The sequence below is a fragment of the Enhydra lutris genome, unplaced genomic scaffold, assembly GCF_002288905.1.
Source record: "Enhydra lutris kenyoni isolate GAN:26980312 unplaced genomic scaffold, ASM228890v2 scaffoldscaffold33, whole genome shotgun sequence".
NCBI lineage: Eukaryota > Metazoa > Chordata > Mammalia > Carnivora > Mustelidae > Enhydra > Enhydra lutris.
In genome coordinates this window covers 3,941,760-3,969,646 of record NW_019154117.1, presented here as the reverse complement: position 1 = coordinate 3,969,646, position 27,887 = coordinate 3,941,760, and the positions used below count along the sequence as shown (strand labels likewise).

Below are 27,887 nucleotides of genomic sequence, written 5' to 3'. Positions count from 1 at the left end.
GGAATGCTCAGGGCCCACTCAGCCTAGCAAGAGCAGGGGTGCCGAGGGCCTGGGCCTCACCTCTCCTCAGGAAACTCCTCCAGGTACCGTTCGACCCGCCGGTACAAAGGGTAGAGGCCTTCGATGTCCAACAGGTCCAACATCTGCACCTGGAGGGTTTTGTACAGAAGACAGCCCTTCGGTAACCCCGAGCACTCCGGGCTGTTTTTTCCTACCAAGAACATCGGGAAAACAAGAGGTTTACCGTCAAGGACTGAAGAGAGCCTGGGCACGGGCCACACCCTGCCTCACGGAGCTGCTGGGGCACAGGGCCGGGTGCCAGAGACAGGCAGGGGACCTGTGTGTCACTCTGTGCTGCTCCCTCTCGAAGGCTTTCGGCTCATCACAGCAGCCCAGGCTTCAGTGCAGACACAGCTCTCGGTCTGGATTAGCCAGGCACAAAAATTTAAAATGCCCACACCGACGTCCCCAAATCTGTGAGGCCGTGTCTGCAGAGCCCAGAGCCACAGCCCATGCTGACAGGTGGGTGGCCACACGGGACGGCAGTCATAGCCGCCGCCGATAAACCCACAGCACGGAGCCGTCATCACAGGGTCAGCATGGCACCAAGTCCGTTTCAGCTCCAAGCGTCACACACAGTCCCGGGTGTGCACCAGGTGCCACGTGGGCTGGGGAGACAGGGTCCCGGCCCATGTCTCCCTCGTGAAGGGGGCAGCCATGTACAGTACAGACTCTGACCTCTGACCCCCCACTGCAGGCTGGACACGCTCAGCCACAGGACACACGGTGAAAACACAGAAACCAGCTGGGGGCATTTGCTGAAATTACAGGCCATGCGGACAGGGAGATACCTACCTCCTGGTCAATAAAAATTCAAAAAATACAACTGCAGACACACATTTGGCCATTAGGCAAAAATATGAGATTACAAAGCGTGTAGAGCGTGATTTGTCATCCTGGACTGCACGTCCCGTGGGGCATGCTTGTGTCAGCCTCTGTGTCCAGGGAAGCCCTGAAGAAAAGTCCCAGGAGCCAGGGGTGCCTCAGCATCTATCAGTGTCCTCCCAGACACATTGTGTCATCTACTTCGGAGCCCCAATAACGGGCATAATTCTACCACAATTAAATGATCGAGTATCGCTTTTTTAAGAAAGTCACAAGGGGCACCTGAGTGGCTCATTCAGTTAAGCGTCTGCCTTTGTTTGGCTCAGGTCACGATCCCAGGGTTCTGGGATTAAGTCCCACATCGGGCTCTCTGCTCAGGGAGCCTGCTTCTCCCTCTCCCTCTGCCTCTGCTCCTCCCCCTGCTCATGTGCACACTCTTTCTCTCAAATAAATAAAATCTCGGTGGCTCAGTGGGTTAAAGCCTCTGCCTTCAGCTCAGGTCATGATCTCAGGGTCCTGGGATTAAGCCCCACATCGCGCTCTCTGCTCAGCGGGCAGCCTGCTTCCTCCTCTCTCTCTGCCTGCCTCTCTGCCTACTTGTGATCCCTGTCTGTGTCAAATAAATAAATAAAATCTTTAAAAAAAAAAAAAAAAAGAAGAAGAAAGCCACAAAATTCATTTGTGCTAAGAAAAATCTGGCACGAGGGGCAGTCCATGGGACAGGCCGTGCCCAGGGAGCTGCCCGGCACACACGGCAGCATGAGAAGCCGCAGGGCCGTGGTCCCCCAGCACCACCCCAGCAGCAGCCACGAGGGACCACAGGGCCTTCAGCCCGAAGCGCAAATGATCTGAGTCTTCCTTGTCAGCCCCTGAAGGAAGCTCCCGGTGACAGCACCACATGGCACAGGTCTGTGCATGGCGTGGAGCCCGCCAGCAGACGGCCAAGACACAAACGAAGAGGCTGGGAACGTGCAGGGCAAAACCCAAACCCACCGCCGCTGGGCTGCCTCGAGGCCGGGACGCCCACGGAGTCACAGCCAGCCCACTGGCAAGTGGGAGGTGCAAGGGCCACCCCACCCCAAAGGGCCCGGAGCTATGGGACTCGGGCCCTCCGAGACCCGGCTCTCCCCCCCGCCGGGGAAAACCTGCCCCACAGGGTGGCCGTGCCGACGAGCCGGGGTCGCAGGGAAACTGCTCCGCCAGCTACAGAGGACGCACAGAGCCGGCGGTTTAGGGAAAACCCTACAGCCCGGATAAAGGATGAGGCCGGGAGTCTCGCCGGCAGGGCTGGGAGGCAGAGAAAACCCCAGGCTGCTCCCGCAAGAGCTCCGTGAGGCCAGGCAGGCCCCTGGCATTCCCGCCCCCCTCTGCCCACCCCGTGCCCGGCGTGGCTTACCTTGGCGGTGCAGGCTCCTGCCAAAGGGGCTGGCTTCACAGACACGAGGTCCCCATGGCGCAGGCCCCCGCCTCAGGGCACCCGCCCGGCCCTTGTCCGAGCCGCTCAGCAGCACCCGCGTGATGACCCGCACCAGCTCCCGGATCACAGCCCTGGTGCAGTGGGGCCCGCCGGCCAGGCCGTTGGAAGGGAAGAAGAAGGGCTTCAGGTGGTGCGCGAGCTCGTTCCAGTCCGCCACGGGGCTGCGGGCGTCCGCGCAGCCGTAGATCAGCTCCCCGTTCTGCGGGCGGGGGACAGACGGGGAGATGTCAACTCCACGGGGGGCGGCGGGCAGGACACCTTTGTCTTTGCCCGCAGGGACCCAACACCCTACATCCACGCCGTCTGGGGCCCTGCACACCATGGCCCCTCTGGGGGAACACACCGTCACACACTGTGTCGCTGGCCAAGATGCAAATCCCACTAGAATGTGGAACAGAACGAATGTTCTCAGAAACCAAAGACTGGTCCTGGCCTAAAATATGAAGCCTCAGGAGAACATGCACCACACTGGGCCTCAGGCAAACACAGCCCAGAGCCCCCAAAGACCCCCCAGCCTGTTACCCGAGAAGCCATGGGACACCCGTGCTCCTGAGGACACACAGTGTCAGTCTGACCCCAAGCAGGCAAACTTCTTGGTAAATGTGGGTATCCGTTGGCCACCCGCACCTTGAGGACTTCTGTCCTCCCCGACGGGCTGGGCCACACTTCCTGCCAGGGCGGGCGAGGCCCGCGTCCCCAGCATGGACCATATCGTCCCCAAGGCCATCCTGCCTTTCGAAACCAAGTCTGTCAAAGACACTTCCATGCCACCAGCATTCCCAGAGCTGCGAGCAGGGCTGCCCAGTGCGCTGACCCTGTGACCCCTGAGGGACCCCACTCCCCACACACCTGAACAGCAGCCAACCATGGCAAAGTGACCAATTCCTTGTCCCCTGATTCCCTCATCTGAGGAATGGTGTGGTTAGCAGTCTCCGGCCAGTCCCCAGTGGTCCCAGCACTCACACCGTGTAGCCCTCTCCCCACGGTGGAGTGAGAGCAACAGCCCAGTCCTGGCAAAACCATGTTATAAAAGATGCTACGCCTCCCTCTCAAGCCGCTCTTCTCAAGCCACAATGCCTCGCTCAGCAGCCCCCGGGGCACCCACCGCTACCCCTGCCCAAGCCAGGAACCAAGGCGTCCTGCCCACACCATTAAGGACACCATCCTGGGAGCCCAGCCTCAGGCCCTAGCCAAACTGTCAGAGAGGACACGGCCTCAAGGGGCACCCAGAGGCAGCGCCAACTAAGCTGCTCAATTCCAGACCACAGAAACCGTGAGGGCCGGTGGAGCACAGAGGAGGACAGTCACTGCCCTGTCCCCAGGTGGCACATGGGTTTCAATTCAGTCCATGACGTGTGGACTGGGCATTCGTCGCTCATCCGGGCCCTGGGATGCAGGGGTGTGCATGATGCCTCCCAGGGGGGTCTCCTGTCACATGTCGGAGCAGGAGGCACACAACTGAGGTCACCGCTGGCCAAGGGAGCCAGGGAAGCCATCCCGAGAAAACTGACCCCGAGATGGGTCTAACAGCAGGAAGAAGGAGTGCCAGGCAAAGGGCCCGCGGGAGTTCCTGGTAGGGAAGGAAACCAAGGCGAAGTGTTCAGCGAAACCGGGCACTGGGGGCTGCCACCAAGAGAGGGGCCGGGGCTGGGACCGTCGTCTGGTGCAGGAGCCATGGCCCATGAAGGTTCCCCCTCCAGGCCTGGGAGCTGCTGAGAGAGCGGAACCCTCTTCTCCCCAGGGTCCAACTCCACGCAAGGACAGATGACTGTGACATCAGTGGAGTGCCAGCGTCCCCGGCTCCATGACAAGGCGCCATGTCCCCCACGTCTCACAAGCGTCCCGGTTGGGTAGACAGGGCCACAGCTTTGGGGGTCTGTGCAGAGCCCTCGGGCACACAGGGAAGAAGCTCCCAGAGCGGGCAGTGGTGGTACTGGCCGAAGCCAGGAAACAGCCCACACCTGACCTTGAAAACCAAAGCCTGGCTCCAGAGCGACGACGGCAGGTCCAGAACGCGCACTGTCACTCCAGTGAGTGTTCTGAAAAGCCATGCATGTCACTTCTCTCAATCCCGGCCCCAGGGCAGGCCCGGTCAGCAAAGGACCCGCCAGGAAAACCACCCACCCTACTAAAGGTTCCAAATCAATCCCCAGAGGAAAGAGAATTCATCTTTGGGATGGAAATGGAAAATCTCTTCCATCTTTGTAACAATTAAAAATAAAAACTGCTGCGAAAGAGGCTCTTCCTCTAGCTCTGGGAAGGGGGAGGCAGACGGGCTCAAGCCCATTCACTCCGACCAGACTTCTGAGCCAAATCGGGGAAACCAAGTCAAGAAGAGCCTCCCTGCCCACAGTCCCCGGCTTGGTCTGAGGGGCCTCCGTGGGCAGAGCAGCGCCGTCCACCAGGAGTAGGACGCAGAGGGCGCAAGGCTGTCCAGACAGAAAAGCCCCCCTTCTCCACGCAGACACAGCGCTCGTGAGCCCAGACCAGGCCACAGAGCCACACGAACCACTTACTGGGGACACAGCCGGGGCAAGGGGCAGTGTCCATGCAAAGAAGAAAAGGAAATGGCCGGAGGCCCCGAGCGGACACGTTTCCAACGCAGGCCACACTGAACCCTCCTCCAGCTCTGGGCCTGCCCTGCCCCCTCCACGGAGACCCTGCCCCTGCCTGCAGCCGACCACAGGGTCTCAGGGAGTCGGGTCAGGGAGCCCACAGATGGCAGAGAAGGAGCCGGAGGGCGACCACTCCTTGTGCAAAAGCCTGTCCGCACGCGGCCAGGAGCCCCAGAGCCGCTGAGATTTCACTCACTGACAAGATCAGGGAATTACACGTTCCCTAAATCACCCGCAAACCAAGGCCCAGGTGTGGCCGCCTTCTCAGAGGTGCACAGAGGGACCCCTGGGACACAGCCTGATGGCCTCGGGGCCGTCCTGTCCCAGGACCAGAGCTGGGCTGTGTGCATCCAGGGAGCCAAAGCTGCCTGGTGGCCCAGGAGCTAACGTCCCACACTCTAGGGGTCACAGGATGCCACGCCTGTAGGACGAGGCTTGGAGAGGACCAAAGCACTTTGCACCAAGGCAGCCCCAGCCCAGATGCCCGCATCTACCAGTACTAAAGCACCACCAGTTGGCCCAACCCAGTGTGGACACCCACTGCCTTCTGCTGAAACGCCACGGAAGAGAGGCCACGCTCACCTTAAATATCTTTAAGTTGTTCTGAGCTTCCCGTAACAGGCTCTTCAAGGCAAAGTGCATTCTCTGCTTATTTCTAAAAAGAAAGACACTATGGATAGAATTACAAGAAGCCTTTGCTTTCACCTACCTGTGGCTCAGGGGACCAGACGCAGGGGACGTGCCTATGTGGGCTGCTTGGAGGCTTCATTCAGGCTCTGGGGGCTAAGGAGCCACATGCCCCCAGCCTTTCTCAGGGAGCCCCCTTCACTGCCCCAACCCCCCTCCGCTCCCCAGCCGCTGCCTCCCACAGCTGAGCCGACCCCAGGCAAGAACCCTGCGTTCTGCCCAGGACCCTGGCTGCCTGCCGGTTAGTGGCCCCCTCCCCCACACCTCCACCCCCACGAAAGGCCCTGAGGACAAAGGAGAAGTGTTCTCTTACCCTGAGTAGAGGTCGAGGGGACAGTATTTGCTTATCTGCTTCCACTTCCCGGTTGCCACCTGTTAAGAAAGCACAAGCGCCATAAATGACCGGCTGGGGCAGCACGGGGCCCACGTTCTGTGAGAGGACGAGGGTGCAGAAGGTCCCCGTGGAGGCCGGCACCTCCAGGGGCACATTGTCACTAGCCACGGCCAGGGCTTGACTGCCACCCCAGGGACCCTCAGTCCCCCCACCGAGCCTCAGGTGGCTGCCGGCCTAGCCCTCCCCATGAGCAGGGGCAGTGGCAGCACATGGTCTCACAAAACGACAAAGCCACATTCTGGTCATCAGATGAACAAATCTTTATAACTGTAATATTCAGGAAGAGGAGAGTGTAGCTCATAATTTCATGTTTGAGGGGAGAAGATAAATCGGCACAACCTTCCGAAATTCAACTTGCTAGTTTCCATCAAAATTTCTTTTTCTTTAAGACTTTTTATTTCTTTATTTGACAGAGGGGGGAACACAAACAGGGGGAGTAAGAGAGGGAGAAGCAGGCTTCCCGCCGAGCAGAGAGCCCGATGTGGGGCTCGACCCCAGGACCCTAGGATCATGACCTGAGCCAAAGGCAGACGCTTAACAACCGAGCCACCCAGGCGCCCCTCCATCAAATGTCAATGTGGGCATCCCCTGACTTGGCAAACCTATGAGGAGTCATGAGATCAAGGACGTTCACTGCAGTCTGACTGTACTAGTGAGGCCTGGAAACAACTTCACAGGCTTCTGCTCTCATGGGCCAGGAAGTAGAAGTCTGCATGCTCATGATGGAATGAATGAACGATATCTAGCTACTTACAGAAAGAGGCAAAAACGAAAAATCACCAACATTTATTCAAGGAAAAAGGCAATCTGCATAAACGAAAATGATGTTACTTTGCTTAAAAAAAAAAAAAGTGGGCCTCCATAGGTGCATATACCCAAATACACATTGAAAAAGCCTTGAAGGATACACAATAAGCAATCCTCAAGGGTTAGTTAAGTGAAAAGAGCAATTAGCAAAAAGACTATATATGGCGAGGTCCCATATTTGCTTTATAGAAGTACATGTGTACATGTACAGGTAAGCACGCACCAGAACAGATGTGGGAAAGGCATCATCTCATTTCCACCTGGATAACATGTATTATTTGTGTTGGCACCAAGAGAAGTCTGGAAGGATGTACCAACTGACAACACGGGTTACCTCTGGGAAATCCCATATTTTATCAGTTAAATGCACAGGTTATTGCTTCACAGTAAAAACCAGTCTTAAAATAGCCATCAACTGAACGGTGACAATGAAGACCATCTCCTAAAGGGAATAGCTGACATACCATCTTTTCCCGAAGAGTCTGGAAAGTTTTAAAACCACAAAGATGGGGGCACCTGGGTGGCTCAGTGGGTTAAGCCTCTGCCTTCAACTCAGGTCATTATCTCAGGGTCCTGGGACTGAGCCCCGAATCGGGCTCTCTGCTCAGCAGGGAGCCTGCTTCCCCCCTCTCTCTCTCTGTCTGTCTCTCTGCCTACCTGTGATCTCTCTCTGTCAAATAAATAAAAGCTTTAAAACAACAACAACAACAAAAAAAAAAAACCAAAAAAAAAAAAAAAAAACCACCACAAAGATGGAGCGCATTAGCAAAAATTATGGAATGAATACCTCTGGAAATTCTTTCCTCCGTGAGGGCAATGAGAAAACTGGCAAAAACTGTCAGAATCAAAATTTCAGAATTCTGAAAATTAACCAAAGGCTTGCAACAATCTGGGAGCATTTACTCAAGAAAAATGGCCAAATCTAGGAATAGTGAGCTTTGTGGCATTTTTAATGCTCTCTTCCCACCCTTCTCTCTAGCTCCAAGGAAACCTTAAAAATCAACACCCCCACTCCTGGTGAAAACGGAGCCTGCCAGCCACCAGAGGGGGCTGAACCAGGCACGAGTTTCTCCAAACCCTCATTGCCAAAGAATGGTCATTATGTCAACTATCTCTTGATTTCCCATCTTTGTTACCTGATTCAGTTCACCAAGTGCAAAAGGGGCATTTTCCCAAGAGGCGTTTGTGAAAAGGGTCAGAGGCAATTGTTTAACTTCATGGCTACCTAAGACAGTGGGTAACAATGCGATAAAAAGTTACGGCAAACAATTAGACTAACCTAAAGCTGAAAAAAGAAAAAGCTGAGGAATGAGATATACAGAGGCTTTAGAAACCTTCAGCACAACCTGGCCATCTAGAAGGCCATGCACAGGCTCTGGAAAGACCTTAAAACACCCTCACCTTCTGCTGATCTGAGGTTCTGAGGAAGTGAAGGCTAAGTAAAGCTGCACCCGCCATGCCGAGTGTTGAGGGTGGGCCCCGTATGCACACAGAGCCCCTCAGCAGAGACTTACTAGTCACAGATATTCAGGAAAATCTCAGTGCTGAAAACGGTCAACCAAGAGTTCTTCATCTACAAAACTATCCTTTAAAATGAAGGAGTGGGAGGCACCTGGGTGGCTCAGTGGGTTAAAGCCTCTGCCTTCGGCTCAGGTCATGATCCCAGGGTCCTGGGATCAAGCCCTACATCGGGCTCCCTGCTCAGTGGGGAGTCTGCTTCTTCTCTCCCTCTGCTGCTCTGCCCTGTTTGTGCTCTCTCACTCTCTCTGTCAAATAAATAAATAAAATTTTTTAAAAATAAATAAAATAAAATAAAATAAGATGAAGGAGTGATTAAGACACTGCCAGATAAACAACTAAAAGAATTTGTTGTTAGCTAACCTGCCCTTCAGGAAATAGTACGGGAAACCTTGAGGATGACACGAAAGGGCACTAGACAGTAACCTGCATCCATGTGAAGAAACAACACAGCAGTAAAGGAACTACACAGCTAGATAAACATAAAAGACAATATAAATATATTCTGTTTCTAAGTTTTTTATCCTATCCCCTTTAAAGATAGAATATCCCTTGTATGGCACACGGCAATCGCCAGGAATCCGTACTGACAAGCATAACTATATATAGATTAATTTGTGAGGGAGAAGGCAACAAAGCTACAAGAAGCAGGGTTTTTGTACAACAGTGAAATTAAGTTGGTATTAACTGAGCTAGACTGTTTAGCTTAAGATGTTAAATTACTGATTGAGTAGAAAAAAACAACAAAACAGATGACTTGAACCACACTCTAAACCAACCAGACCTAACAAACATCCATAGGACACTCTACCCAGCAACAGCAGAACACACCTTCTGATCAAGCGAACATGAACATTCTCCAGGAGGCATGAAGTCATGCAAATATTCTCCAAACTCAGTGCAACTAAATTAGAAATCAATAGCAAAAAAGAGAGAGAGAGAGAAACTCACAAATATGAGAAATCTAAACACATTCCTAATCATCAATGAGTCAAAGAAGAAATCCACAGGGAAATCAGAAAATTGAGACAGAATGAAAATGCAACATACCAATGCTCTCTCCTGCAGAGAGAGCAGGAATTACATGGAAATTTATAATTATAAACATGCATATAAAAAAGAAAAAAATCTCAAATCAATAATCTACATTTCTACACTAACAAACTAGAAAAGTTAGGCCAATCTAAATCCAATGCAGAGAGAGGGAAGGAAATAGTAAAGATTAGTGCAGGGACAGATGATATGAAGAAGAGGGAGAAAAAAATGAAGAAAAAGAACAAAACCGTAAGTTGTTTCTTTGAAAAGATCAACAATTATTACAATCCTTTGGCTAGATCAAGAAAAATGATTAAAAAAAGAAATGAGGGGCACCTGGGTGGCCCAGTGGGTTAAAACCTCTGCCTTCGGCTCAGGTCATTATCTCAGGGTCCTGGGATCGAGCCCTGAATCGGGCTCTCTGCTCAGCGGGGAGCCTGCTTCCTCCTCTCTCTCTCTCTGCCTGCCTCCGTGCCTACTTGTGATCTCTGTCAAATAAATAAATAAAATCTTTAAAAAGAAAAATGAAAGAAAGGATGTTACTACCAACCTTGCAGAAATAAAAAAGAATTTTAGAGGAATATTATGAACAAGCAAATTAGATGAAATGCACAAAATCTTAGAAACACACAACTACCACAACTGAGTCAGGAAGAAATAAGAGAATCTGAACAGAATAATAAAAGACTGAATCAGTAAGCAAAAACCTTCCAACAAAGGAAACCCCAGGACCAGATGACTTCACTAATTAATTCTACCAAATGACTGAAGAAGAATCAACACTGACAGTCAAACTCTTCCAAAGAATTAGAGTAGAAGGGAGAGGAGGGAACACTTCCTAAGTCATTCTATGAAGCCAGTTATCACCCTGGTACCAAAACCAGATAAAACATCACTAGAAAATACAGCAGGCCAGTATCTCTTAAGAAAAAACCTTCAATAAAAACAGTAAAAACTAACAAATCACATTTAGCAGCACATTTAAGGGATTATACAGCTATAATAAAGTGGGATTTACCCCAGAAATACAAGGGTGGTTCAACATACAAAAATCAATGTAACAGACCACACTGATGGAGAGGAAAGCACCCCCTGAGCATCCCATAGATGGAGGACAAAATCTAACATTCTTTCAGGATTTAAACAAAACAAAAAAAAAAAAAAACCTCAAAAGCAGCATCTATGACCAGCTCATGGTCATACTACACTCAGTGATGAAAAACTGAGAGCTTCTGCCTGAGATCAGGAACATGATAAGGATGTCCGCTCTTGCTTCCTCTACACGGTATCATACTGCATGCTAACCAGATGAATTAGGGAAGAAAAACAAAGGACACCCAGATTGGAAAGAACAAAGTAAAATTATCGCTATTTGCAAGTGATGTGATCATGTGTACAGAAAATCCCAAAAAACTACCACCACAAAAAAAAAAAAAAAAAAAAAAAAAAAAAAAGAAAAAAACAGGTTCATGGGGGTGACCGGGTATCACTGTACAACAACTACATTTGTCACCTCACCCCCATTAGAGTGGCTACTATCGGAAACAAACCAGCAAGTGCTGGTTAAGAGTGCGGGGAAAGTGGGACTTTGAGATGCCCTGGCGGGAATGTAAATGGCACAGGTGCTGTGGAAAACAGCAGAAAACAAGGTCCCCGTGTGACCAACAATCCTACTTCTGGGTAAACAGTCATGAGAGCTGAAAGCAAACTCAGAGGCGTTTGCACACCCGTGTTCACAGGAGCATTATTCACAAAAGCCAAAAGATAGAAACAACACGGCGTCTACCACTGGATAAATGGATTAAAAATGTGGTATATGTATATATGTTCAACAGACTATTATTCAGTCTTAAAAAGGAAGGAAATTCCGACATATTTCACAACGTGGATGAACCCTGAGAACAAGTAAAATGAGTCAGTCACAAAAGGATGAATCCTGGATAATTCCGTTTACGGAAGCACCAACAGTAGAGAAATCCACGGAGGCAGAAACTGGCGTGGGGCTTGCCTGGGGCTGAGGAAAGGAAGCGTGGAGCTGTTTAACGGGGACAGAGTCGCAGTGTGGGATGATGAGAAGTTCTGGAGATGGCCGGTGGCGAGGGCTGCACACCCATGTAGCTTAATGGTTATAAGTTTTATGTTATGTGTCTTTCACCACAATTAACACTATGTATTTTCAAAATCAATTATATTTCTCTGCAATAACCTGAAAAATGAAATGAAAAAAAAAAATACCACTCACAACAGCCTCCAAAATAATAAAACACCTAAGGATAAACTTAACAAAAGACGTGTAAGACTAACACCCTGGAAACTATAAAATACCACTGAATGAAATTAAAATCCTAAGTAAATGGAAAAACATCCTGTGTGCACAGAACACGGATACAGGCAAGGTGGTGATGCCTCCCACAGGGATCTGCAATTCAGGGGATCCCCAAACCCCCAGCTGGTTTCTCTGACGAAACTGAGAGGCTAAAGACATCCAAATTAGAAGAGAAATAAAACTCTGTTCATAGATGGCATGATGTATACGTAGAAAATTCCGAAGAATCTACAAGAAAAGCCACTCAGCAAAGCTGCAGGGTAAAAGATCAACCCACAAAAATGATGTTTCAGGGTTTCTGGCTGGCTCAGTCAGTGAAGCATCTGCCTTCGGCTCACATCATGGTCCCGGGGTCCTGGGATCGAGCCCTGGGGTTAGGCTCCATGCTCAGTGGGGAGTCAGTTTCTCCCTCTGCTTGTGCTCGCTCTCTCGTTCTCTCAAATAAATGCATAAAATCTTCAAAAAAAACCTAGTTGTGTTTCTATGCTACCAGCAATAAATAGTCTAAGAAGAAAATTAAAGAAGTAATTCTGTTTATAATCATATTTACAATATCCTAAAAGATTATCTACAATTACCGAAGTGGTGAAAGACTTGTGCCCTCGAAGCTATAAAACGTTGCTAGAAGACATTTAAAAGTCCTAAGTAAGTGGGGCACCTGGGTAGCTCAGTGGGTTAAGCCTCTGCCTTCATCTCAGGTCACGATCTTGGGGTCCTGGGATCGAGCCCTGCATTGTGCTCTCTGCTCAGCGGGGAGCCTGCTTCCCCCTCTCTGTCTCTGTCTCTCTGCCTACTTGTGATTTCTCTCTGTCAAATATATAAAATCTTTTAAAATTTTTTAAAAATAAAATAAAAGTCCTAAGTAAGTGGGCAAATAGCCTGTGTTTATGGGTTATAAGTCCTAATACTGTTAAGACGGCAGTACCACCCGAAGTGATCCACACATTCCTGCAGTTTCTGTCAAAATCCCAATAATTTTTTTTTTTTTTTGTAGAAATGAAAAACCCAATCCTCAAATTCATATGTAACTATAAGGAGTCCCAAAAAGCCAAAACAATCTTAAAAAAGAAGAACAAAGCTAGAAGACTCAAACTTCCTGATTTCAAAACTGACAGCAAAGCTACAGAATCAAGTAAAGGGCTGCGCCGGCATAAGGACAGACAACAGGCCAATGGACCAGAACAGAGAGCCCAGGATGGAACCACACTTATAGCCAAAAGATCTCTGATAAGAAGACCATTCAACGGAGAGAGGACGGTCTTTTTAACAAATGGTGCTGGAAAACTGGAATCAGATACAAAAGAAACTGGACCCCTACCTCCCTTCAAATATAAAAATTAACAAAAATGAATCAAAACCGGAGAAGAAAAGCTTCATGACCTTGGATGAGGCAATGATTTCTTAGCTATGGCACCAAAAGCACAGGCAACAAAAGAAGAAATGAACTATAACTTCAGTAGAATTAAAAACATTTGTGTATCAGAGGACACTATCAACAGAGTGAAAAGATAACTGACAGAATGGGAGAAGATACTTGCTAATCACAGAACTGATCAAGGATTATATCCAAAATATACACAGAACCCTTAAAACTCAACAACAAAAAAATAACCCAATTCAAAAATGGGCAAAGGACTTGATCCAATATATCTCAAAAGAAAACATACAAATGGCCCATGAGCCCATGACAAGGTCTGCAGCGTCACGAACCGTTAGGGAAACGCAGACGGAAACCACAGTGATCCCTAGGGTCCCCGGCAATCACACACAGGGACAACAGCAAGGCTGGCAAGGGTGTGGAGCGATCAGACCGTCAGACACCGCTGGTGGGAACAAAAAATGGTGCAAGAGCTGGGGAAATAGCTCGACATTTGCTCAAAAAATCAAACAGACCCAGCAATTCCACTCCTAGGACTCAGCCCGCGAGAACGGAAAGCTGCGACTCAAACAAGCACATGTACGCACGCGGTCACAGCAGCCCAAAGGCAGAAATGACCCACGTGCCAGGAGAGGAGCGATCGACAAGATGGTCCCATTCAGGCAAGAGCGTTCAAGCCTGCTGCAGTGGGGCTAAAAGCCCAAAACCATGCTACTCGGGGGAGAAGCCAGTCACAAAGGGGCCATGGGATGCACGATTCCATTTCCAGGAAACGTCCGGGAGAGGCCAACACACAAGGGCAAGCTGGAGGGGATACTGCAGAGTGACTGTGATGGGGTCAGCATTCTCTGGGAGGTGACGAAGTGATTCTGGAATGTAAGTTATGATGGAAGTACCATCATGCGAATTTACTAAAATCCACTGAATTACACACTTTAAACAGGTGAACTGAAGATTTGTGAACTTACCTCAATTTGGAGAAAAAAAAAAAAAAAAAAAAAAAGGTGAACATGAACGACTTATGAAAGAGAAGGCCAGTAAGAAGTGTCCCCGCCTTGCTCTCTGATGCCTCAGCTCCGGGGGTCACGGGGCCCCCCAGGCTGCGCGCACCGAGGCGCCTTACCTTGAGGTGCTGGTGCATACAGTAGCGGCATATGCGGTGCTTCAGCTCATGTGTCACGGCGCCGCAGAGAGGAATAAACCCACATTTGGGCTGCAAGACACGAGGACGGAAAAAACACTTAGGGACCGATCCCACACCTTCCAAGAGACCCGATGATGGAGCGGATACAGGAGACGCGGGACAGAGTTGCTGTATCCGCAGCCCCGGTGGGCAGGGACCCCGCCCTCATCATCACACCCAGTCCTCGCCCTGCCCGGCCTCCATCACGGACTAGACAAAGCACAACACAGAGCAGCTTCGCATTTCTTCCGTGACAGGCTGCGACGGGAAAGCCTCTAGTGTGGGTCTGCCCCAGCCCCCAGCTCTGTTACTATCTTTGATTTATTTTTATTTATTTTTTTGAGAGAGCGTGCGCCTGTGCACATGTGGCCAGGGAACGGGGACAGGGGCAGAGGGAGAATCTTAAGCAGGCTCCACAGTCAGCACAGTGCCCGACAAAGGGCTCAACCCCGTGACCCCAAGATCATGACATAGAGGAAATCAAGAGTTGGACACTTAACCAACTCAGCCACCCAGGCGCCCCTATCTGCTGCCTTTTAAGACCACAGTGTTGGGGCTCTGAAGACGATGCTGCCTGTCATCTGAGACACAGGACACTCGCCCTCTGGTCGGCAAGCAGGACATCAGTCCACACGGAGCCCCCGGGGATGTGAGTGCTCAGGGCCACAGGAGTGACCCAGGAATCACTGCCACAGAAGTTTGGAGGAGGGGACAAACAATGGCCTGGGACCTCTGGGAGACTTCCCGAGGGGTACATGGGCACAGTGGGCAGCAGAGCTAAAGCCAGGCTCTGGCCCTCGTCCACCGAGAGTCACACCAGCTTCTGGGCCTCTGGGGAGGTCTCTCCTGAGTAGGAAGCAAAGGAGCGGAGAGCCACCAATAAGACGGGCCCCAGCGGAACAGAGCTCCTGGAGTATGGTGTAGGGTCACCCAGCAGCCAAGGGGCACAGCTTGGAAGGAGGTGAGGAGGGGCCCAGGGAGCAGTACCCTCCCAGGAAAACGGGGAGGGCAGAACCTGACACACTTGCTTCTGCCGGTGGCCACCGGCCAGCTCCACATCAGAGCACCAGGAACGGGCCTAAATCTAACGGTCTGGCCAGTGGGAGGAAGCAGAGCACCAAGGTGCAGGTGAGAGAAGGAGCTGGAAGCAAGCCCAATCTGTGGGAGCTGGGGGCTGGGAAGGGGCCGTGAGGCCCAGTGTGGGGAACCCCAAGAACTTGTACTGTAAAGTTCACTCCAGGCAGAAGACTCGTGGCTTTACAGTCCGGACCCTTGTTCCCTTGCCCCGCACCACCTTCCCCTTGACACAAGCTCACCTTGATCTCCACACACAGAATTGGCCGGTGCTCTGCAAAACGGTAGGTCTGAAGTCTGGCTAAGTTTGGAAGGCACAGGGCATAGCCACTGAGAGTGTCTAGGTCCTTGTCACAGCGAGATTCTGAAAGACAGAGCCAAGAAGAGACCTGAGAGACGAGCACAGGACAGACGAGATGACCAATGGCAACATGGCAGATTCCTGTGGGGGAAGGTTCAGCCCTGCCCGAGAGAGGCCATGGCCTCTCGGGCTCCTGGGGGGCCCCGCCTAAGGAGCCTCCGTGTTTATCTGGGGGCTCCCAGTCAGGCGAGTATAACACTGTGATTCACAGCAGGGGTCCGGGCCCGGCAGAACCGGCTCCCCCTTCAGAGGGGCGGCCCGCCGTGTGGGTGCACCCCAGCCCCGACCCCGGCTGGCACCCCCCACTCCACGCGGTCACACCTTGCTGCTTGGAGAAGCGAGCAGTGCACGCACAAGCCCAGTGGAGAAGCCACCCGGGAGCGCATGCAGGGTCTCACAGATGCGCCGCAGAGCCTCTCCCCTGGTCTGGGTGTCATCTGCGTCCCTCAGTGTGAGAAGCCTTAGTCATAAAGATAACGGGGAGTTCAGGTCCTTCTAGCAAATCATCAGACCCGAGGTCATTGTGGGCGCCCCCAACTGTGTAAGCATTGCCAGAAGGGTGGTCTTGGGGACCACCCCCGCCTCCGCGACTCCCTTAGTGCAGGAGCTGAGAGAGGAAGGAGCAGCCTCACCGCCCCCTCCACAACCGGTTCCTCCAGAGCCCTCCAACACTGCTGCTTCTCGGAACCACCCGCCCGACGCTGGGCCCACGACAGCGCCCAGGATGCAGTCTCTGGGCCGCAAGGGGATTCAGCCTTCCTCCAGTCACGTAACGAGGCCAATTACGAGGCATTATTACCGAGGGACAGCTCTTGCGACTGTCACGTTGGATACATTTAATTGGTAACCATAAAACAAAATGATGATGCAGAGTTGCTAGAGGAAGCATCAGTCTCCCCTGGTCCAGAAAGGAATAGCCGTGACCCAGTCCTGGCTGGGACATGTCGGTGGCCTCCTTCCCGCACCAGAGCCTGGCTTTGCACAGCGCCCCAAACCAGAGGCTCTGGGGCACAATTGTCCTGCTTGCTTTCTATTTCCTAATCACAGAAGGACCGGACACCGGCCACCCGCATCCCCCCAGCTGCCTGGCCGGGCTTCGAAAGGCGACACGGCCACCCTCTGTGCCACGGACGTCACATTCGATCTCTGACCAAAACAAAAAGCTCTCACGTGCTTGGTGTCAACACTGCCCCAAGCCTGTGCAGAAAAGCACGGAGGCGATGGGGAGAAGCTGTCACCCACTGCCATTCCCGTCTGTCCACTGCCTGCAGGAGGACAAGCAGGCAGGTGGGTCCCACCCCTGGGAGACGGTACTCAGGGCGCCTGGGCCGCCCCCACCCCCTCCCTCGGGACTCCTGCAGCCACCCTGCCCGCCCTAAGACCGCGCTCCCCTTCGGTCCCAGAAGCGTTTCACGGCTCAGATGCTCTGTGCAGGGACGTGGCCATCTGACGCCCAGAGTCGTATTTATGCGCTCTGAGCAATCCTGGCTGAGAATAAGGTTTCTGGCAGCAGAACTGCTGGAAATGCCATCAGCCTAACAGGAGTAACGCATCAAACATTTTCCAAATGGTCACCCACAGAATGTGCAAACGGGAGCTCTTACCTGGTCTCTCAGACTGTATCTTTAGACAAAGCCGTTTCACGAAATCTAAAGGCAGCTGAACCACTTCCTGTAAGAACAAGCATGGAACACTCAGCGCGCCGCGGGAGCCGGCTTGACCCGCACCGACACTCGGGGAAATGGCAGACTTCACATTCTGCGTATTTTACCACGTTAAATTACTCAGCATGTGGATTTACGAATACAAGCTGCTCTGCTGTCCTGAGGATGCGACCAGATCAAACAGACACAAAGGTGTCTGTGTGCGGAGCAACAGGCCCTCTCAGAGCGCGGGCCTCTGCTGGGAAAGGGGCGCCTCCTAGTCGGTCTCCCCGGCTCCCACCCAATCTGACACCGACAGGGCCGGCTCAGCCGGTGCGGGAAGGAATCCCGCCACGACAGGAGCACGGGAGCAGCAGACGGGACCGTCCAGAGCCAGCCGGGGCTCAGCTGCTCTCAGTGCAGCGACCGCCAGGCCCAGGTCAGCCACCAAGGGGAAAAGCAGAACTGCATTTCTTTAAACCACCTAAAATTCCCAATTTTATGATGAGCTCTATTTTAGGCATCCTTAACATTCGGCTACATTTACCAACCCTTGATTCCGACTCCGGAACCAGCGTGACCCACGCCATCCTGCCTGACAGACGGATGGACGGCGGTTCCCAGCAGGGCAGGTGGCCAGCACCTGCACGGAGTATCGGGTCGGGAAGAACTAGTTAGGACCACAGAGGTCCTCTCCCGGCAGTGTAACACGGACAGGGTAGCCACACCAGCGTCTCTGCTGAGGGGCAGCTGCCCGCGAAGGGACCGGGCAACTGCGTGCGGAGAAGGACAAAGAGCGGCCAGCTTGGGGGGGGGGGGGGGGGGGGGTCTGGCAGGGGAGCAGCACGTCCAGTCTTCCAGAAGCTCTCCCAGGAGAAAAGCATCCCCTCACCATCACATCAAGGTCAAACGTGAAGTCGAGGCTGCCCCAGTGGCGTTCACCTCAGGAGAACTGGGTCCACAAAAGCAAGGCAACACTGTTAACATTCCACCAGTGCCTCAACCCCTCATGGTACTGAAGACACAAGACCTGAAGACCCCAGGAAAAGAGCCTCTTCCTTGTTTCCTAACCTCCAGCTCCCCCAGGGACAGGCCCAGGCCAGTCCCAAACCCCGCTCGGTGGGTGTGCCTATGGCTCGGGCCAGCCTCACGCTCCGGCACGGGCCTGTCTGCGTCTTGTGCTAGGACAGGGGGTAGGGAAAGGCTCTCCCAGGACTCGACTCCACCCCACCCCGCCCCCGACTGGCGTCAGCAGTCACTGTTCACTCAGGCTGGTTTTGCCCGAACGCGGCCTTGTGCAGACCAGAGATGTGCTCTTCCTGCACTTCAACCGTGCCGGGCCCATGTACAAGGAAGAAAAAGCAGGTTGGGTTTCACTTTGGCAGTGTCTTCCTGCAGAGGACAGGTGTCAAGGGGGTGGATATTCCCAGGATGTGACCTTGTGAGCTCACCTCATTCGCCAGAGCCCTATCCACTGCAGACAAACAGAACCCCACCTGGGGTCAGAGCACACCCTGGGCCCTGGGGCTACATCCTGATGCTGTTCCTGCCAGGCCCCCGCCGGCTGGGACCCTGAGCTCCCCACCGCCCTTTGGATCCCTCCTGGGAGAAGGTTTAGAGCATCCCCCACGTACTGCGAAGCAGAGAAATGCCCTCTCAAGGAGAAAGCTGGCAGCCAGCATAGCTGCATTCGCTCAGGCACCATTCAGGCTGGTCAGAGACATGGGGCTCCCAGCGGGACAGCTGGGGACCTCACCAGGACAGCCCTGGGCACTCCCGCCCCTGTGTAGCCCCACACCACCCAGGCTGACCCACAAGACCAGCAGGATGCTGTGGAAAAGACAAGACACAACTCCAGGACAGGTCATCTCTCAGACCACGAGCTGGGGCAGCTAGGGCCAGGTCGTACGGACACTCGCAGCCCCTCGTGAGCCCACGTCAGGAGCAGCTGAGGCCCCCGGCCAGCAGCCGGCACCGCCCTGCCAGCCCCACAGCAGACCCACCCCGCAAGAGGGTCCACAGCCCCAATGGACCTCCAGTGGCAGAGGGCTCAGGGATGCCATCCGGATCTGCCCCAAGAACCTCACCAAGCTGGAGCCCCCCTCAGGACAGCAGGGTGGCGGGGGCCAGGGGTCCTAGCAGCTGCGGGGCTCAGGTGGTCTCTGAGCCTCACGTTTCTTGGCTGGAAGACGGGTGTCAGACTACCCGCCCGGCGCCGCCGTGTGGCCCCGGAGAGCAGCACCTGAACACAAGCGTCATCAGGAAGCACTAAGGTCCAAACGATCACTGAGACCTGGCATGACTGACACAGAAGGTGCCTGGGAATTCAGACTCCGTAAATCAAAGTCACTCACCCCACAGTGGACATAGTTCTCCCCCAAAAACTCTTTCATGACATTTTTGCTGAAGTCCACTATGTTCTGTAGGTGCTGAAATATTTCTTCTGAGGTCTGTAAAAGAGAAGCATAGGGAGGCCTCAGTGACCAGGGGGCAGCTGGCACCGCGTGGGGCCGCATGTCGCCGCCGCATACACACCAGATGCCCGGGCCTCGGGGGCAGGGGAGCCTCACCACGGAGACCGCCAGGCCCGCCGAAGGGAATGTCCGTCCCGCAGCCCCCACCCTCCTCCCACCAGGACACGGCCCCTAACCAATGCCCCTTTGAAAATCTCTCCCAGCCCCAAATCACCAGGCATTCTGATTTGCATCCCCAGCAACCAAATGTAGAATATTTGCTTCCCAGTTGGAGGCTCTTAACCCACAGGCTATGAGATATGGGGGAGAAAGGAAATCAGCCCTGAGTCCCTCCCTCTGGCCCAGGGCGGCAGGCCGAGGGTGGACAGCAGGACCCACGGGGACAGCAGGCTGTGGGCTCGCGGAAGGTCGCGCATGGAGCTGCAGCCCACGGCCCGAAGCGCGCACAGACCGCAGCCTGCGTGGGAACAAGGCCCCGCAGCAAACCCGGGGCGCTCCCGGGGCACCCACAGCCTGGTCACAGAGCTCCCGACAGAAAGCTCTTCCGTCGACAGAATGACCCCACGCAACTCCCCACCACTCACGCAGCCGGTGGCACATCGTCCCACTCGTAAAATACAGACAAGCTATTGCCTCAGAAGACACCACCTCAGTAAATCTGAGCAAAAACACTGACAGAGGCATCCAGAGAGCGTGGCCTTTCCAGGCGCTGCAGACTGCTTGGCGGAAGGGGTGGTGTGAGCTGCCTGGAGAAGGTTCTAGCCTCCACTCGGATCCACTTGATCCCACAGGAACACAACACCCACATGCCTCCAGAGGACGCTAAGGCAGGAAACACCCTCTCCCGCCTGGGGCCACCTTCCTCCATCCCACACCATCCCGAGGCCCCCCAGCTTTCTCCCTCGGGGCCCTCGTCTCCTTCTGCGAGGCCCTTCATTTCCAAAGCCATTCACCCCGCCTGCCCCTCGGGCAAGGCCCCCCAACCCAGCGGATTCATCTCTCCCGCACCCTGTTGGGGACCCAACTGCCACCCACCCCTCACTCCCCAGCTACTGTGAGGCGGCACCCAGGGCCCCTGCCTCTCTTTTTAATCACCCCCAAACACACACCACAGCCACTTCCCACCTGGAGGGATGCAGACACTACTGGGAGGCAGCTCCCTGAGCACGTCCACAGTGCTCTCTGCCTGGTGCCTCAGTGAACAGAAACCCCGGGCCCCACCAGCACCGCCCACTAGGACTTGTGCCACCATCCGCCAGTAGCACCCACTCACTGTCACAGCTACGATCCCATAGATGGGGAAACCGAGCCAGCGGGGTGGCAAAGCTGAGCCCTGGTCCTGGATGTCCTGGCCACAAGTGGGGCTCCCTGCCTGCTCCTCACTCAGAACTGCAGACCCTCCCAGGGGACCTAAAGTGACCAGGAAGATCAAAACGCTGGCCCTACAGGGATTACGGATACCCCACTTTCTGTGCCCACTGCTGTGTCACATTTAAATTTCTATAATTAGCACTAATACTTCTGCAATGGAAAAAACCCCAAAGTTTTCTTATATAATTAATGACAGGGTGGCAAGCCCACCAATCTTACCTTCTTCCTGCTTGGAGGGAACTTCAGGAAACGCAACACGACACAACGCTATTGGGAAATAAAGCAAAGTCCAGTCAGTGCCCACCCCAAGCCTGGGGACCATGGAGTGGCTGTGGGGAGGGGGGAGCAGGCCTGGGTCCCAGGGCAACCAGGAAAATCAGACACCTCTGGCCCAGCCAGCTCGTTCCCAGGAATCAAACTCACAGAAATAACTACGGTACCCAGGAGCCCGCAGCTACTGCAGACGGGAGTGTGGTTCGTAATTCCCAGTAAAATGGAAACAACCCCCGGGGGCCAATAGCGCGGTGGCTGGACACAGCAGGATGCCGTCCACACCTCAGAGTGCAGGACACAGACCGATATTCACAGACACAGAGCTGCAGTCGTCACGCGCTGGTGATTGAGGAAGGGCACAAACGGGGCTTTAAACACACCTGGACACGTGCATATGGGTACAGCTCCATTCGTGTCAAGTTCAAAAGCCGGTAAGAGCAAGACCCGGGGACCACCCCACAGGTGGGTGGGACTGTCCCTGAGGAATGTTCTAGAAGGGGTTGGTCACAGCACTGCGAGTCACGGGATCACCAGTCCCTGCACTCAGTGATAATCAAGCTACATATACACTTACGATGCAGGCACGTTTCCGTAGGTTTGCTACACTTCGTTTTTAAAAGTTCATAAAATAAAAAGTTTTAAAGTATGTGCATACTCAGTTTATATGGAAAAGTCTGAAAGGATCCAGCACCGGTGACAGCATCTCCAGGGAGCAACAACTGGGACAACTTCTTAACATCTGTCCAGCATAGAACGCCAGGGAAGTGGAGAGCAGGGGACAGGCTCGGGGAGGCCCTGCAGCCTGACACAGGAGAGCGCTGCAGGAGCTCACGCCCTCGAGGACACGGAGAAGCTGGGATTTTCACAAGCAAAAAAAGTCAGTGAGTGGAAGTATGACACACACACACACACACACACACATTAAACTGCCTCAAAGCCCACAGTGAAGGTCACAACTTGTCACTTACGAAAGGAACAAAAGTCCCAGGCTGGGGAGGGGGCATCACGTGCCAAATGGCCTGGGAGCCACACCTGTGACCCCCTGAGAAGCCAGGGCCCTAACTGCGCAGCCACGTGAATGTCTGACCGTGCGGAGTGGGGACACTGGCCACCCAAGGGCTCTGCAGCCTTGAACACGGGGGCAAAGGATTTTCTACACGCTGATGCTTTGAGGTGGAGTGAAAAATCGGAAAACAAAAACAGGATTCCTGAGCACGAAATAAAGGCATAAAATGAGGGGCACCTAGGTGGCTCAGTCTGTTAAGCCTCTGCCTTCGGCTCAGGTCATGATCCCAGAGTCCTGGGATCGAGCCCTCCATCGGGCTCTCTGCTCAATGGAGAGCCTGCTTCCTCCTTTCTCTCTGCCTACCTCTATGCCTACTTGTGCTCTATCAAATAAATAAATAAGATCTTTTAAATAAAAAAAAAGTAGCATAAAATGGAAGCAAGTACACCAAAGCAGTGACAAAAATTATTTTCTCAGTGGGAAAATACTGGGTGCTTTTCACTACCTTCCCTCCAATATTCTGTATTTTCTGGGCAGAGACAGCAAGAATTAGCATCACATGAGAATGAAAGACCACAGAGAACAACATACTAAGAGGGCCAGCTGCCCACGAGAAGCCCGAAGGAGGGAACACGCAGGTGGAATCAAGGCACCTTGATTCGGCACAGATGGGGGGGTTGGAGGGGGAGGCCGCCCCGCGCCCACGGGCACCAGCAGGTGCACCATTTCAGGCCCAGGACACACCGGGAAGACCACAGGGCACTGGGGACCAGGCAACTTCCACGAGAAAGGGAGAGAAACACAACAGAAAGGCTCACCCCTCGGGGTGCTGTCCCGGTGCCCGGGCTGGCTGCTCGTGAGGCCAAGCCACAGCCTAGTCCGTCAGAATGCCAGTGACAGAACCCAAGCCGGCAATGTGGAGAGGGGACGAGGGCCGGGAGGCGCTGGGTTGACAGCCCCATAGAGAAGCTGGCGGCGAGCCATGTCACAGAGGGCAGGCAGGACACCGCAGGGAGGCCAGATAGTAGGGGCGTACTGGGACAGCAGGGGACCTACAGGGGGCAGGACACTTTCCTTCCCAAGCTCCAGCTGCCTGGTCTGCACCCACAGCGGCCACAGAACCAATGCGGTCATGGATTCAAGCAGGGGCCGGGGGTTGGGGGGTGGGGCAGAAGGGGCACTTGGGTGGTCCCTGAAAGGATGGAAAATCCAACAGCCAGAAGAGAAGGACCTGTAAGACAGACCCCAACTGCACAGAGTGCACGGCGCGGGTGTCCTAGAGAAGCAAGAGCAGGTCTGCGGGGAGACTTCCGGGCCCCCAGACCCACCCAGACATCCCCACACACACACACAGCGAGGTAGGGGAGCCCGTGGTGCCGTCTGGTCCTTCCCCATGACACACAGAAGCCTTGTGGACCTTCCTGGTCGACAGGGCAAGTGCCGTCCGGACTGAGGAGGAAGCACACAGTCGGCAGGGACGCCACTGAGCCACCTCGAGAGACCAGGCCCAGACAGGCAGAGCTCAGCTCCCCTAGGTTAGGGCTGGAAATCACAAATCCTAGTATGTGACTACAGGTGATCCCGGGAATGATTACAGGCAGGGTCACATGCAGAACTCTCTTGTGAGACCTCGCCGAGAAAGAAGTCACATCAGCTGACCTAGCTAAGTGTCGACCTAGACGAGCACCACAAAAAATTCCAAACAGAGAATGAACTACTTGTTTAAAAAAAACAAAAACACTAGAAGCAACAAAAAGTTAAGACTCTCTGAACTAGATTCAGCAGAAAATTAAAGAAGGGAGTGGCCCAGGACTTGGGAATATGCCATATTCAAAAACAAAAAAAACAACAAAAAGCCCAGAACAGAACAACCCTCCTCTGTCTGCAGCATCTCCATCATATATGATCCACAAACCAGAAATCCCGAAACCAAGATGGAAAGAGGAGTGCGACGGGCCCTGACTGCTTGAACTTCGCATCTTCAGGACCCAGACAAACACCCAGGGCGTCAGAACAGTCGCAGAGGTAAAGGGTCCCACACACCCTCAGAAGCTTAGAAAGACTGTAGAACCTGAAAGGCAGAAACGAGCTGCTTCTCCTGCGCTTTTGCAGAAGATTCTGGTTGGCAGGTATTTCGTGTTCACTTGTCGACAGGGAGGAATGCATCCCTGGAGTTGGTGTGACAAGCCCCAGGGGAGGGGCGCTGGATGGAGGGCCGCTTGCTCCCACCACTGGAGACACTTCAGAGATGGCGTGACAAGCCAGACTCGCGACCCTCCCAGGACAGGGCAGGGCCAAAGCCACCCGACGAGAAGGTAAGGAGGGCGAGTGCAGATGGAGAAGGAGAGAAAGCCCACGTGGCAGCACACGTGAGGGCAACCGAGGGCTTGACCACAGCTCAGTGTGAGCCCAAGTGGGACAGGCCACTAGAAGAACCACAGGGTCCTTGGGCCACAGCAATGGAGGACAGTGCACTCCCACGGGGGAGATGCCCTTGCCCAGGACCCCTCCATAGGGCAGGTTCCTGGAGTCCCCCTGCATACATTGCCGGGCAGGCCACAGCCTCGGAGCAGCACAGAGGGTCTGTGCCAGGCCCAGGGCGGCAAAGGCAGGGCCTCCGCCGTGGCATGGAGGAGCCACCGGACAGCGGACAGCAGCCTGTCAGGAACTGACCAACCCTTGGGTCTTACATTGCCCACACAGGCCCCACAGTCTACAAGTTCTCAAAGCCTCCCAACCTGCTGGCCCATGTTCCTTCAGTGCAGACCCTGGGCCTTGGGACTGGCTGCCTGAAGGCACTCCACGTCGTGATGCTGGAGAGGAGGAAAGATGGCTGTGGCACTTTTTAAGGACACTCAGTTCTGAAATTGAGCTGAAAAGGGACAGTGTCCTGACCCACAAGAACACTGGTGAAGCCGCCCTCCCCCTTGGACTGAATGAGGTGGGTCTGGGGAGCAGGAGCACTTGTTCTCTCCCCCTGACACACGCACCCTCTCCTCGGGCACAGCAGGGCCCTGAAACGCTGCCTCCTGGGCTCTACCCTCCTTTCCACACCTCAAGGCCCACGCAAAGCACAAAGGCCTCTCCACATTCAAGAGGCAAAGTCAGAAACTTCACTGGGTGGGAACGTTTTCTCACAAGACCACTTGCGACAAGGAGCTAACACCAACCAGGCTGGAATGAGCACAGCAGAACAAATTTCGACTTAAAATAAGGATGAAGAGCACAGGTCCTGTGTAGCCTGATGACTGAATGGAAAAGGGAAAGGAAACACAAGCCCTAAGAGAAAGGGCTGAGCTGTGGGGGAGGGGCTGGGCTAGTGGGGAGGGGGTGGGGAGGAAGGGACGGTGATGGTGGCCACCCCAGAGGCCTCCCAGGTTCCAGCCTCATGTTCTTTTACTTTGAGTCTGTACCTTGCTCTTCCATCTGACACCCTTGCAACTCGGTAATTAGCCCCCACTCGAAAGGAAGCCTTAGCCTTATGTGACATGAAGATCTGCTACTCAGCCTACTACGGAACTGAGCACGAGCATTTCTTCTGTGAAAGGGTTCAGGGGTCACAACAGTAACCCAAAACCCCAAGGGACCCGTGCTGGAATATCCCATGCCCCGCGCCACCCTCAAACACCACAGGGCCCAGCAGACGGCGCAAAGAAGGGCTCTAGGTTAAGCGTTGCCCATTATTCATCTGAAGATCCTGACTGAAGCCTGCATGCAGTTCTTCAGCTGCCTGACTGCGCTAATGAGAAACAAAATGCAAAGGCAGATCACAGGGGCCACCTGGGTGACTGCAGCTTCCCCTGCCACTGACCCCACACAGCCAGCGCAGAAACCAACCACAGAGCAGGGTGCCACCCAGTAGGAGCTGCGGCACGTGTCAGGGCGCTCACTGAAGTCCAAAGGGGATGACAGTGTTCACTTGCCCAGCACCTGCTCACCTAACCTTCTAGCAAGTCCACAATGGGCATTTTGTTCCTAGTTCCACTTTATGAATCCAGAAAGTGCGCCTGGGCCAGGCAGTGGTAGAACTGGGATGGCACCCAGCTGTGTGACTCCAAATCCCCAGCTCTTAACCCCTTGGTGACACCCAGGGCTCCTCCTCTGCCCACCACATTCCAGCCTAGTTGTATCAGCAAAACGTCAGAGGTTTGGGGCTTTACAGGAATCCACATGCTTCTCTTCCTGGATTCACTCCCCTGCGAGTCCTTATTGCGCTTTCTGAAACTACAGCCCCTCACTGAATTAAGAAAGAGAAACCCTTTAAATTCTAAAAGACTCTGAACAAGAACACCTGGGCAAATCATTATTAGCAACAGCTGCAGGAGCACAGCAATTCCGTGGGTCTTGGAGGATACACTCCCTTGGCGCCGGGAGATACCAGCACCCCCGGCACTTCGCTGCTTCCTCCAGCTCCCCGGACCCCCATTCGGACCCCGGGTACCCCCCGGGCGGCCTCTCGGCGCAGCCTCTGCCCCATCGCGGCTGGTCAATCGGACATGGCACCGCGTGCGGCGCAGTGGCGGTGGGGGAGCTGGGGGGACGCAGCCCTGACGTGGGTTACACTGGGCGAGGGGTGGCACCGACCTGGGGGGAGAGGTGACACTGGGGGGACGAGGAACTTACCCGAGGGAACGCGGATACGGGGGATGCGGAACTACCCGGGGCGGGAGAGGGGGTGCGGGAGAACCGATCCGCCGGGAAAGGGGTGCCAGCGGGTCGTGGAACAGACCCTTGGGGCGGGGGAGTATTGCTGGGGGTACTCGGAACTAGCCGGGATGGGGCAGGGGGCACCAGGGGGTCGTGGAACAGACCCTGGAGGGAGTGTTGCTGGGGGATCGCGGAACTCCCCGGGGGCAGGGTAAGGGCCCAGGACTGCGCCGACCTTCCGCCGCTCACCTGCGCGTGGGCCACCACCAGGCTCTTGTTGCCCTCACCGTGGTACCGCCATTCATTCTCGTCCATCTTTCCTTCGTCCATCCCCCGGTACGGCCCTGGCGCCTCTCGCGGCCGCGAGGTGAGGGCCGCCCGTCCGCCTGGGCACCAGCCACCGCCGTCGGGGGAGGAGCGCCTGTCAGCCACGGCCTCACCTCGACCCTGCCGCCCCGACTGCCAGGATCCGGCCGCCGGAAGCCACGCCCCCGGCGGCTGCCATGGCTGGGTCGGGCAACTTCCGGGTTTATGCCCGCTTCTCCTCCATTGATCGCTGCGGCGGATGATCAGGGGCCATCTTGGGTGCTGGCACGGTGACTCACTTCCGGAGCGCGGATTTGAGAACCGGAAAGGAGGTTTCCGGTCCTGGCGCCGGAAGTGAGGCAAGCGGGAGCAGCCGGCGGCTGGTCGGCGCCCAGCACTGGCGTGGCAGAGATAGAGATCTGGCGGG

The 27,887-nt window shown here is 54.3% G+C and overlaps 1 protein-coding gene across 1 annotated transcript in view; it reads right to left on the bottom strand.

Moving 5' to 3' along the window:
• Positions 1-27,585, bottom strand: part of LOC111153549 (inositol-pentakisphosphate 2-kinase) — a 46,722-nt gene extending 19,137 nt beyond the window's left edge. The window contains exons 1-10 of the mRNA XM_022512632.1: positions 27,404-27,585; positions 21,448-21,495; positions 19,738-19,833; positions 17,345-17,411; positions 15,622-15,743; positions 14,246-14,335; positions 5,978-6,036; positions 5,560-5,632; positions 2,282-2,561; positions 61-211 (exon numbers count right to left, since the gene is read on the bottom strand). Coding sequence (XP_022368340.1) covers positions 61-211; positions 2,282-2,561; positions 5,560-5,632; positions 5,978-6,036; positions 14,246-14,335; positions 15,622-15,743; positions 17,345-17,411; positions 19,738-19,833; positions 21,448-21,495; positions 27,404-27,484 — 1,067 coding nt within the window. The 5' untranslated portion in view covers positions 27,485-27,585. The remainder of the gene's footprint in view (positions 1-60; positions 212-2,281; positions 2,562-5,559; positions 5,633-5,977; positions 6,037-14,245; positions 14,336-15,621; positions 15,744-17,344; positions 17,412-19,737; positions 19,834-21,447; positions 21,496-27,403) is intronic.
• Positions 27,586-27,887: the final 302 nt, after the last annotated feature.